Source organism: Bombus flavifrons, chromosome 5 (assembly GCF_040668555.2).
Source record: "Bombus flavifrons isolate JBK064 chromosome 5, iyBomFlav1_principal, whole genome shotgun sequence".
Classification (NCBI taxonomy): Eukaryota; Metazoa; Arthropoda; class Insecta; order Hymenoptera; family Apidae; genus Bombus; species Bombus flavifrons.
The window spans coordinates 13,584,742-13,597,173 of record NC_138446.1 but is presented as its reverse complement, the minus strand read 5'-3'; the positions used below and the strand labels follow the sequence as shown (position 1 = coordinate 13,597,173).

Genomic DNA, 12,432 nt, shown 5'->3' with positions numbered 1-12,432 from the left:
TTTTAATATCATTTTCAAATTAAGGCATAATATTGATTGGTAAAAAAAAAGAAAACTGTATTTTTGTTGTCTTTTTCGTATATTTTTACACATTACGGAAGTTTTTTTTCAAAAACATTCGATTATGAAATCTTCTGAGTAGAATATTAGGGAATTTTGTTGCATTTATAGTGCAGGTGTAATCGCCCGTAGAGGATGTAACAGCTACTATGATCGTTAATAAAAGTGCATATGTTTTCACACGGTGCATTCAAATCAAACCAACGTAATCTCGGTGCACTTCAAGATGCATGAACGATTACTATTCACCGAGGCCTACGGGGGTGAGAAGGATAGGTTTTTCGTCAAATCAAAAGGTAACTGTATTCTGACATGACAAACATCACTGTTAGTTTACCTAACCTATCGTTCGTTTTGGTCTACAGACGAGCAATCGATAACCGAACTGTTATCAGACACAACTAGAACGAAGTCTTTTTATTCTGGTTTCATATCGATTGTAAAAGAGGTATTTTTACCTCAAGGATATCCCGATAGCGTTCACCCTGATTACACTTCTTATCAAATATGGGATACAGTTCAGGTTAGTTTGCATAGAAAGCTGCAAACGTTATTTATATTTTATGAGTGAAACTACTGTTTACGAACGAAATTACACCATTATCACTACTCTTTTATTTGTTATAGGCATTTGCAAGTACCATAATGGGTACACTTACAACACATTCTATCATGCAAGGGGTAGGTGTAGGTCAAGCAGCAGCTACTCCGCTAGCAGCAGCTATAACATGGATATTAAAAGATGGGACTGGAATGATTGGTCGTATTGTGTTTGCATGGTGGAATGGGTAAATAAAATCATATATAGGAATACAACATTTCTAATTAATTTCTACAAAAGCAGCAATTATCTTTCATTCATTAGGACAGATTTAGATGGACAGTGTAAAAAATGGAGGCTTTTTGCTGATATTCTTAATGATTTAGCAATGGGATTAGAATTATTCTTACCTTATTTTTCTTCCTATTCACTTGGAATATTGTGCATTTCAACAGCGATGAAATCGATTGTTGGTGTTGCTGGTGGAGCAACAAGAGCAGCGCTTACACAGCATCAGGTACAAAAGGCCTAAAACAGATTTGATTTTATTAGTTATAACATATTAATTTGCATTACAGGCATTACAAAATAATTTGGCAGATGTATCTGCTAAAGACGGAAGTCAAGAAACATGTGTAAATTTAATAGCATCCTTTGTTGGTATTCTAATACTTTCAATTTTTCACAATGGACGGTAAATATTTAATTACATATATCTATTGTTTTCGTAATAATTGAATTTAATTCTGTTAAAAAGCGTGCTAACGATATTATCGATGTACTAATGGTGTGTATAATCTGTATGTAGATACATAATGGAACTGTATCTCTTCCTCGTGATGATACATCTATATGCAAATTACATGGCTGTAAAAGCATTATGCTTAAATTCTTTAAACGAAGATCGCTTAGCTTTAATAGTAAAAAGTTATATTTCAAATGAAGTCATTCCAAAACCCGAAGAAGTTAACAAAAAGGAATCAGTGTTATTATTAACAAAACCGAGTAAGGATGTTGTATTTTACTTTTAAGCATTAAGTTACTACATGTTGTTGCTCTTTAATTATATCTTTGCAGCAATGAGCATATGTGGATTCAATATAAAAATAGGTGTTTCCCTCGCGGCTCTTATAAAAGAGGATATAATTTTAACAAGCGATACCGAGCTTGCATTGAAGCTTTTCTTAGATAGAAAATACTTGATTTCTATTGATGTACAAAACAAAACTATTTTTATATGTCTTAAAAAAGACGCGCAGCCTTATGATGTCTTAGAAGCATATTTCCATGCTTGCCTTTGTGGCTTGTTTATTTGTATGTCTTTAAAAGTGCCACTTGTAAGTAAATCATATAAATGAATTTTAATGCTTATATTTTGAAGTATTACTTTTTTCCAGGATGTTTTCGTAAAACCCGAAGTGAGCGATCTGTCGTATCCTTTAATGCGACTTTATGTACTTAATAAAAGGTACTCTAATACAAATAATCGCATACAATCATCGAAAGCCATAGAGAGCATTTACGCTACGAATTTATTGATCTCGGGCGAATACAAAGCCTTTATTAGTGACCTTGAAAGTAAAGGTAAATAATTCTATTGTTATGTGATAGAAGTTTTGTATTCTTTTTATTCATATAAATATTGTTTTATTTTTTAGGATGGATGACAGAAACAAACCTATTACCAGTAGCAGGTTGGAGATTTTTGTAAAAAATCGTAAAATGGTAAAAAAGAAGTGCAAGGACATCGGAAATTAAAATATCGTTCCTTCCATATTATTTACCTCGATAAAATTTTATAATTGTTAATTATTTAAGTAATTTTATTTGCATATCTTGTAACTATCTGTTGGCAATGAGAAAATTATTTATAAATATTTTCTTACAAATTTTTATCACAGGTGATATATTATAGTAAAACTGATATGGAAACCAGTTTATTTCCAATAATTTATAAAAATATAACAAGCCTTTAACCTGTACAAATATTTCAATGAAGTTGAACTAAGACTCTTGTTCCTGTTTAGGGCCAGTCTGTGATAAATGTTTTACTATATCCACCCAGTCCCATCCTCGTGGCCTTTCTCCTTTTCCATCTGCCTTATTCCATTGTCTACGCTTCTGAGCTTTAGTTAAATGTTCCTTCTTTGGCTTTTTTGTTGTTTCCTCCAACTTTACATAAGAAATTGGTCCTCTTTTATATATATCAAATAAATTTATAGTTTAACATAACTAATTTTTACCTGTTGATTTTCATCTGTTATTTTAAGCTGGTTGGTTTGTAAGTTTAGATCAACTACAGAGTCTGGTTGTGCTGAGATCAACTCAGTATAATGTTCTTGTACATATTGAAATAACGTATAAGTCATAGCACTTCCTAGCCACTGATCCGCCTCTGCTTCCAAATGCTGCAGCACCTTGTCTTTTACTTCTTGCACACTGTATTCCAATCATTCACCTTTAATAAAAGCAACAGACTGCAAGAATAGTCAGTGAACAACATGGTTCCACTTACATGTGCTTGTTATAAAATGTGTTCATGTTAATAGTAGGCCTCTCTGATGGATATGTTGTGCCCCATGAAATTTCCAATAGAAATGATTTCATATCATTGTCCTCTCCATACTATATATAAAGTCAATGTTATACAATATGTAAGGATTATAACTTAGAAGTCATAAAATTTGAACAAACACGATCTACTCGTTATCGATACTGATTTATTTTAAAATTAGAAATTAGAATTATATTTTGTGATTTAAGAGTACAATCGTGATTATATTTCACAATTTTTGGAAAGAGCAAACCTTGTATTGAAACGTAGTAGGTGTCAACTGTTTAAAAGCCGAATCTCCTTCATATATCGAAAGAAGAACTTCTCTTTCCTCTTCCTGAAGTTCGGCATCGCCCATCTCCTTTCTCCAGTGTTTGATTTTAATACTCTAATTTTTTCGTTACACGCACAGCTCATACGTTACTTTGAGGTTAGGAAAACCTATAGTAGACAGAGTCGCTATCACTAAATCGATTGTGCTGCCTTGATCACGTTATGCGCGCCACATCGCGTCACGCTGGAAAGTACTTATTCTCTTTTACCGTAGTACTTATTCTATTATTACCTTATGAGATTTTGCATCTCATGTCCCGAAATGTATAAAAAATTGGAGGTATCAATGCGCCCTCTACAATCTAAAATGGCGTAAATTGAAATGGAATTGAGGCACTAAAGTTCGTTAAACTGTATTTAAAAAGTTTATCATTTGTTATATTTGTAAAAGTTGGCAAACATATATTCGATTGTGTTGTTAGAACTTCTGACGGTCTACTGATAGCCGTAATGTGTTCTGTAGATGGTAAGATATTTGCAGCGAAAATATTTCTTAGAATTTTTTCAAGAAATCGCTTAGGTATTCCTATGTACAAAACATTGAATGTTTTTGTGTTTATTTAGTACCAAGGTTTCGACGTGGAAAATTTCGATTCACCACACACTCGAATATTCCCGAACAAATTAGAAAGTATAGATGGATGTGCGGTGAGGGGTGTTATTCGTTATCGAAGATCGTGGTATCAAGACATCCCCAAACCATGGTAGTTTATATATTATAACTTCTTGGAATAAAATTTGTAATTTAAATTTTATTTTGTAATTGGTTTTAATCTTATAAATTTATTTATATCTTTTATCTTTTCGATCTAAACTCAACAAAGTTCTATTTCGTTATATCAAACTTTTTAAATCATAATACTATTTATAAGAACAATATACAAGATATAAATCATTTCACGTTTTATTATAGATTATTCACACGATCTTCACTCCTGCCTATAATCTTGGCAAGACCTAATGCCGTTACAAAAGGCTAAAAATGTAAGTCTATTCTTCATATTTTATTTCAATAATAATTAATTTGAAAAATTAGAAATATTTATTTTTTTACTAAAATAATATCTAAAATAATAAACTTTCAATTTTATAAAATTCTTATTATTATTAAAATTTCAATCTCATTCATTATCTGAAACTGTCTATATGAAAAGTACTATGTTTTTAAGAATAAATTATAATATTTCACATTCTATTACAGATTTCCTAGTTTCCTTTAACGATGATCCTCTTTGATGACGACCTCGATGTTGACTTTTTCTGAGTTATTACAGCATCGATGACAAAGTTTTCTGAATCACATCTGCATCTAATGGTGAGTCGCATGCATCTTTGTTCCCTTGTTCAAACTAGAACGCGTATCCGATACGGTGGTATAGTCGAACTGCATGCAGTAAGGTCAGCGGTCGGTACTGCAGGAAATAATACTGTTATAGTACAGACAAGTCTCGAAACTTGAAATCGTAAATTAAAACTTATTACATAATATTATATTGTTACTAACAGTTATTATTAATAGTATAATGATATAATATTAATAAATTGTTGATAATAATAACTTCTTACGTTTTTCACAATACATGGTTTGAATCATAGACGAAGTATAGAACTGTTGTACCTGGTCAGTGGTTTGAATTAAACCATTTACAATCTTCTCCTACACTGAATCGGTAATATTGGGAATGATGTGTTGGGAAACTGAAATGTTAAGCTCGTTCCTTAGATCAACGTTTAAGGATAAAATAAAGCGCGTACATTTTGCTCACTTTTAAGAACAAGCTTCTTGTACATGTCAATTTAATTACAAGCCTCGTTAAGATGTTTCACCGTTAAATTTAAAGATAGAAAGGATCACAATCTTAGCAAAGAGGTTAAACGATTTTATCTCCTCACATACCAGGTGACGCCACATTTCCATTTTAACTTTACATTAAATTTAATCTGCGGTATACATACACGAAACAAAAAGAATCGTTAAGTTATTGAAACTTAGGGATTCCCCGCACTAAGTTTCTCAAAATTGTAATATAACTAAAACTCTATCGATAGCAAGCATTAGACTCGATCCAATTCAGAAAAAGACAAAATGCAATTCAGCGACAGGCAGAGGAGGAGAGAAAGATACACCAAATGAGATGTATTATTCAAGTAATTTCGAAGCTGTCATGCACACAAATACAGAGATTTCTCGCGATATCAGCCGGATTGTGCAGCAGTTTGTTCAGTCGTATGCTACCGCAGCGCAGTAGGTAGCAGGATGTTATAGCACGTTTGAAAGAGAAATGAAGCGAGAAGGGGGTGGCGGAAAAGCGACGGAGAAAACTCGGCAGGAGGAAAAAAAAAACGTAGTACATATCAAGTGAGTAGCGAGCTATGGATTAATGCGAGTTTCCACTTGGGGAAGCCCAACCCCGCGTTTACACAAACATCAGTTCCTGACCCCATTCCATGTTTCGTTTAAATTTCTCTCATCGCGGAACGTTGTATCGAGGATCGAAGAATATGCCAGCTGTAACAACGCATCATCGGCTTCCTGTCAGACGAATTTTTCATCCTCGTTTTACGCGATGCGATACCGATGTTCGTCCCGTCTCGTTTCCTCCGAAACTTAAATGATATACTAGGAAGAACCGATATTGGCGTATAAACACGAGTTTATTAATGCGTTTGTAGTAAGTTTTTTAAATATTGGCAGTATTTTTTATATATTACACATTTAGACTAATTTTGCCTCGTATATTGACGCCCCGGAAGTTTAAAGTGTACTTTTTATATCGGAAAAGGTATTGTGAGGTAAATCTTGTTCATATTGTTGGAAACATCATGGTAAATTAGATTTAAAAGAATGCTGGCTCCAGTCATACTGTCTGACTAAACATAGTAAACGTATTGAACTATAAAACTATATGTCAACATATCACAAACTATACTACTCTACTACTATAATACTCAAACAAATATCTCAATTAGAATTCTAACAATTAATAATAATAATTCAATATTTTTACGAGACAAGACAAAGGAATTATTTCCTGTTAAATTATGCTACATAGAACCAGAATCATAAAGAAAATTGCAAAATCTCGAGTAATTTCATCCGGATTACCGAGAACTCAGTGGGCGATAACAAGAGATGTACTTTCAGCTGTTCTTTGCGTAGATCGATGGGCGATCGGGCGAGACAAACGATCAGAAATCGATGATCGTTTCGCAAACGCACGTTTGGGACAAGTGGCGAACGTAAGTCACGCACACCCTCTCGCCATCCACCGCAAAGGAGGCTTCGTCGAATTCGTCGATGATTCCCTGAAATCCTCGGGATTATATTGCTCGTACGCACCTGTATTTCGCAGTAGACGCGTGTATGAGACGATGCTCTTCTACGAATTCGGCCTGCACGACATCCCTGCCTCAAATGTTCCGCCTGTCCATTATTCATCGCGGCCATTGCAACCGTGCACGCACGTTTCGTGCGCGAATTTTTCGTTTAACCCGGGTACCTGGGGCTTGTAGACAACCCGACTCATCCCTTTGTCGGCTCGAGGAAAAGAGAAAATGCTTTGGTGAAAATGAAATGTCGCTTCTCAAAATAATGTTATGAAATACATTATATAAATGTGGTTGCTCTAGGTTTCGATGTGTCGTTTGTTTTTCCTTCTTTTCGGATGAAGTTTAGATGCGCTGGAAGCTATCGTCGATTCTTCAGAAGGAATATCTTTTTTAAAGATACGACGTACTATGTTGATTTACACATTCGTGTTCAAAGGGAAACATGTCTGTTTATACTTACGATACTTAGGGTTGTACTACACTTTATATATATTATATTAATAATTCCTAATGCTACAAACAAGTGGTCAAAATGACAATCGTTTCAAGAAATTTGTTAATCAATTTATATTCAATTTGTCACGAAGAAGTATATCTTTCAGTTTAACGATGCAACAGTAAAATACAAGTTTCCATCCGTACAAGTATCATTTTACAAAGAGCGAGTGGTAAATCTATACGATCTTCAATAAAAATGACAAATGACGAATACGAAGAGCGTAACGTTAATCTAAGAAACGTGAATAATTTGGATTATGAAAATCATTACGATACGTCAGAAAAATCTCCAACTTCAAACAGAAGTTTTCATTCTGTTGAATATTAGCATCGTCTTGTCCTACTACTAAGAGGATCTCCTTATACTTCCTTTATTGACTTCATGATATCGCAAATGCAGCGAGCAATTTCGACCAGGAACACTGGTACAACATCCGTAACGAGCTTTCTCACTCTCGGTGGATAAAGACAATAATAATCGCGAAAAGAAAAAGGTAAGGGTGGCGCCGTGGTGTCGCGAGTGCATCGATCACAAAGAATCGCCTAAGTACCAGTGATTCAGAACACCGGCCTGCCTCCCTCGGCTTGTAAGTGCCTGTACGTGGCCGGCCCTCTCTCTAGTTCGAGCACGAGGAGCCTCATGAAACATGGATCGAGAGTCGCCCTGTGAAGAAGCTGCGGGAAAGAAGCCGACCGCCTGCCGTGTGCTTGCCGATCATCGCCGATAGTGATGGGACCAATACCCTCGCGCGTCATAACGACCAAAATCTCTTCATTTCAAGAGTTAGTTTTCAGAAGTTGAAGTCACACGTAAATCGTTTGATATCGATGTTCAGACTGGAACGGTACTCTGACAAGACATTTACATACATAAATTATATCTATTTATAGGGATACTAGGAATATCGGTTTGTATTTTATTAAGAAATTGTATGTAGGAAATTGAATATTTTTGACGTCTGGGTATTAACTTTTGTATTTTTCTCCTTAGGAAAGTCCTTCAGTATTTCGTCGAATTAATCTGCATGTGGTTTGCTATCGTTGAGTACGATATTTTAAGCAACGTTAATACGAAGAAAATTTCCATACGAAGTTGGGAGAGGTAGTTCAGAAGATATATGTCACAGAGAAGGAAATTACTTTCTGGTATTTCTATAATAGTAGAGAAACAGAGAGAAGAACAGCTGAAGCGTAGTGCTGTGTGTAACGATTGTTGTTGTGTATGAGGCCGGCTGAAGGTACATGTTAGATGCAATTCTACAGGAAACTTTGTAAATCTCAAAACACGAAGATGGAAGCTGGAGTACCGGTGAATTTTTCTAGATATAGACACATAGAAAGCTAGAGCAAAGTTTGGAAAGATATAAAAATAGGAGTTTGAAAATCCCAAAAATGGAAATTTCAAAATAGAGAAATATAATTGCAAAATAATAGAGGAACGAAGATGATACAAATTTAAAGGTATAAGCAGACTCGAGAAGAGATGATTTGACAAAGATTATGACGTTGAATGATCCATGATCGGTCCCATCACTAATCACCGATGTGACTACGCGGTTACTTCTCCTTGAGCGGTCGTGCAAGAAGAGCTTCCTGGCGCTGTTGATTCACGGAAATTAGTGCCACCGCGGTGCGTGCACTGAACATTACTTCGTAGCTCGATATGCATTATGTAAAACCGTCGACTACCGCGTCGTAATTGTATCGTTTTGATAAGTAAGCTAGCACGCTAAAGCTGCTTTTCTTCCTCATCTCCGACTTTTCCGACTTCTCTGGCTCCTCTGTGTTTCTTGCGTTCATCCCTTCTTCTATGTCTGTCCACTCGATTCCATGTAGAACTTAATTTCGATCGATGGACGTTCGACAAAATTTTCTTTTAAATTCGCGTGGTTTAAAATTCGACGGACGACCGTGCGAACTATGCGGGTCTATTTAATTTTGCGATATTTAGCTGAGAACGATTTTCGTGAATTTCATTCGACAGAATGTATGTACTTTTGACGATCAAAGTAGAATAATATTACATTGCACGGAGTAAAAGAGATTCGGATAAATTGTAACGATTAATAATTTCGAACGAATTCGACCGTTTTATTGTTATCTCCTAGTACGTAGAAATAAATTTTGTGCAAGAAGATTAGTATTCCTCTGAATATGATACATTTTGATAATTGAAGATTAATTAAAATAATATGTAGAAATTTAAAAGAATCTTCCGTTATAAGTCGAGGGAAGCTTCTCTCGAACGATACTGTAGATTCACACAGTTCAGAGATTCATAGTTCACGAATTTGGTTAATCACGATGCAGTTTATGGTAGTTTATGCTGGGTACATTTAGAGTGCATTAGAATTGAACGGTGCAAAAGGTTTAACGCAGTTTATAACGAGAACGATGGCGCAATAATCGTGGTAGCATTTAGTAGGTTTTGGTATTAGAGAACCTGTTTTTGAACAAACACGATTAAAGATTAACGTAATCATGCTACGATCATTTTGTCAGATTAACTCTTTCGTTGAATGGTTGCACGTTTGAAGTCAATTTAAGTCCACTTGTGTTAATACGATATTAATTTAGTTATCCATTAAATTATCCACTAATCGATTATTGCATATTAATTCTTAATATTATCCGTTAAAGATTCTTATTAAATCTCTTAACTATCGCATCATAGCATTTACACAAAATATTCTGAAGACGTGAACGACAAGATAGGAAACGAGAAGCAGGATACCAAAGATTCTACTAACATCAAGAGAAGATATTTGTCATGGATGATATATGTGGTTGACAATCGAAATCGAGGAAGACAGGTCGCGGAGGTTCGCCATTTCAAAGGACAAATAGAAAAGGCATCGTCTCTCTGCTCGATTGCACGGCACCTACCGAGATATTTGTCCCGGAGATGAAATATGTGCGGTGCAATTAGAACAGAATGCCAGCAGCAGGCTTTATGAAGAAGCGAACAGATGCTCTAAGAAATTCATGTAATCGGATGAAACACGCGAAGAAGATTTCATAATTAATTAGAATGGACAGAGAAAGGAACGAGTCGATCGTGGGCAATAAACGAACAGAAAATATTTGCAAAACCATACATTTATTCGTCGTGTTAACATGCGTTATAATAATTTTCTAATCCCTTACACCTGCTCGTTTTAAGTTCTTCGAGCTTCTCCTGAAAATCGCGATAACCATTACTTTACTTAAAATATTTTTTACATTTTTATTTATTTACATTTTTTATATTTTTATATATTAATCTATATATATATATTAATATACCATTAAATAGCGCCATAATACGTAAAAATTCGCGGTCTATTTATCAAAGACTATAGCCAAGCGTTGCAATAATTTTCTAATCTCTCGCACCGTGCAACCTCAAGCTCTTCGAATTTCCACCAGGAAACCTTAAACCACGTTCCATGGCTCCTTAAACCCGCGCCCTTGGTCGCGTTAATTCCCGGTATTATCAATTCAAGAGAGCGAAGCTCCAGAGGCACTCGACGCGTCATCAATAAACGATCACCGCTAAGTTTCGTCTAGTTGATCCTGTCTCGTGGATCGCGCGCGTGGGTCCCCATCGATCATCTTCATCGTGTGTCGGCAGCGTTCGAGGAACGAGATCCGGTAATAGAAAAAAGGTATACGCACACCGACACGGGATAAAAAGGAAGAAAAAGGAAGAAAATGAAATTGATCCTGGCCAGTTGCTTGATCGTGTAGATTCTATACCGTAGCGACTCGTTACAAAATACTCGATACTCACAGGAGGTCGGGTTTTCGTTCGAAACGGCTCTATCTTCATGCGAAACGACGAGAGAAGCAGGTGGCTACGCGGCCATAAATGGGTGATGGACGACGTAACGATCTCTTCACTCTCTCTCTCATGGACGTCACAATTAGCCATCTACGTAGACACGGCTACGAACGAACAAACGGACCGAACAAACTGTCTGTCTATCTGTTTGTCTGCGGGGCTCTGTCGGCGGCGCCGACCAGGAGGAATTGCGTTCGTTCAATTAACGACAAACTCGATTAACCGTGTCCCCTCTGGTGGTGAATGGGCTGGCGCGAATATAAATTAGCGACTTCGATCGATTGTTTTGGCCTAGGTCCGGGAGAGATCATGGAACCAGGTGAGAAATCGCATGGCGACCGATCGCCACGCATTTAAATTTTGACTCGATTTTCATCCAAGTTCTTAATACGTAGAAGAAATCTGCACGATTTCGTACATATTAGGATAAAATTGTGTATCTTGTTAGTTTGCATAATTAATTAAAAAAAAAAAGAATCGATTGTCACTTGGCAATTATTTATATTATTATCGTATTTATTTATGTTACATTATTTACTGGCGAATAATTATAAAAATTATCTCTCACCTATTCAAGCGTTTGACCTAGTCGATAGAAATTGATTACAAAACATTGCGGTAAATTATCAAGTTTCTGGTATCTTCGAGCGTGCTGATCTTATTATTTTCAACGATTCTTAAAAGCGTATTACAATGTTTTGATAATCATTAGGCAAGTTAATATAGGATTCTCGTTATTATTTACCGTGACCTTTAGGAAACTTATTCGATAGATACGACTAATAAATTTAATGCACTAAAAGCTTGTAAAAGCTATTTGAAGAAGTTCGTGTTCGATATTTGAAGAAAAGATTGGCGAACTTATAGATGCCGAAAGGTACAAAAGGTATGATGGAAATACATTTCTTTTAAGTTCTTCTTAACTGTTGCTACGAATTTTCCGAACAATTTAATACCTCGGAATGAAAGTCACGTTTTCTCATTTGTATTCTACAATCAGTTCCACAATCGATTCAGCTTTAAAGGGAGCACGCAACTTTTTGATGCTGGTGGCCAAGAACCTAATTATCCGATTCTGAAAGAAGCTTGAAAATCGAAGTTCTTCACGATGAGTTAACGTTATCAACGAAGTTGTTCTCACCACGAACAAACTTTTCTGTTCCTTCTTCCAAATTGCTGTTCGATTTCCTGTGATCGTACCGTGCAGCAAAAGCCAGGTTTACTTGAAAAAGCTAAACAAGCGCTTGGGGCGGGTTTTTTTTCTTTTTTTCGTTCGAAAAAGTTGGAATGGCA

The 12,432-nt window shown here is 35.7% G+C and overlaps 3 protein-coding genes across 4 annotated transcripts in view; 1 reads left to right on the top strand and 2 right to left on the bottom strand.

Annotated features, from left to right (window-relative positions):
- The window catches only part of Traf4 (TNF receptor associated factor 4), a 39,701-nt gene extending 38,577 nt beyond the window's left edge, over positions 1 to 1,124 (bottom strand). The window contains exon 1 of the mRNA XM_069113976.1: positions 1,012 to 1,124. The gene's annotated coding sequence lies outside the window, so the exon portion shown is untranslated. The remainder of the gene's footprint in view (positions 1 to 1,011) is intronic.
- On the top strand, positions 148 to 3,040 carry LOC138180270 (RUS family member 1). Its single transcript, XM_069113981.1, has 9 exons — positions 148 to 356; positions 426 to 583; positions 688 to 848; positions 926 to 1,118; positions 1,180 to 1,295; positions 1,410 to 1,606; positions 1,679 to 1,938; positions 1,999 to 2,185; positions 2,260 to 3,040. Exons 1-9 carry the CDS (start codon positions 287 to 289, stop codon positions 2,310 to 2,312), a joined length of 1,395 nt encoding a protein of 464 aa, XP_068970082.1. The 5' UTR covers positions 148 to 286; the 3' UTR covers positions 2,313 to 3,040.
- On the bottom strand, positions 413 to 3,721 carry LOC138180274 (RWD domain-containing protein 4). Of its 2 annotated transcripts, XM_069113989.1 has the most exons (5): positions 3,409 to 3,721; positions 3,117 to 3,226; positions 2,845 to 3,040; positions 2,579 to 2,773; positions 413 to 1,129 (listed from the first exon to the last, which is right to left on the bottom strand). In XM_069113989.1, exons 1-4 carry the CDS (start codon positions 3,511 to 3,513, stop codon positions 2,606 to 2,608), a joined length of 579 nt encoding a protein of 192 aa, XP_068970090.1. In that variant the 5' UTR covers positions 3,514 to 3,721; the 3' UTR covers positions 413 to 1,129; positions 2,579 to 2,605. The 2 variants fall into 2 exon arrangements, with proteins under 2 accessions (XP_068970090.1, XP_068970088.1); XM_069113987.1 differs by lacking the exon at positions 413 to 1,129 and having other exon boundaries at positions 2,523 to 2,773; positions 3,409 to 3,720.
- Positions 3,722 to 12,432: the final 8,711 nt, after the last annotated feature.

What these genes read in the sequence shown, in the direction of transcription:
- LOC138180270 (XM_069113981.1), top strand. Translation starts at nt 287, where the DNA reads ATGCATGAACGATTACTATTCACCGAGGCCTACGGGGGTGAGAAGGAT. An exon ending in CAGCGCTTACACAGCATCAG is followed by an intron (nt 1,119 to 1,179) that starts GTACAAAAGGCC and finishes TTTGCATTACAG; the next exon opens with GCATTACAAAATAATTTGGC. An exon ending in GTTATTATTAACAAAACCGA is followed by an intron (nt 1,607 to 1,678) that starts GTAAGGATGTTG and finishes ATATCTTTGCAG; the next exon opens with CAATGAGCATATGTGGATTC.
- LOC138180274 (XM_069113989.1), bottom strand. Translation starts at nt 3,513, where the DNA reads ATGGGCGATGCCGAACTTCAGGAAGAGGAAAGAGAAGTTCTTCTTTCG. An exon ending in CTACTACGTTTCAATACAAG is followed by an intron (nt 3,227 to 3,408) that starts GTTTGCTCTTTC and finishes CTTTATATATAG; the next exon opens with TATGGAGAGGACAATGATAT. An exon ending in TAACAGATGAAAATCAACAG is followed by an intron (nt 2,774 to 2,844) that starts GTAAAAATTAGT and finishes TCTTATGTAAAG; the next exon opens with TTGGAGGAAACAACAAAAAA.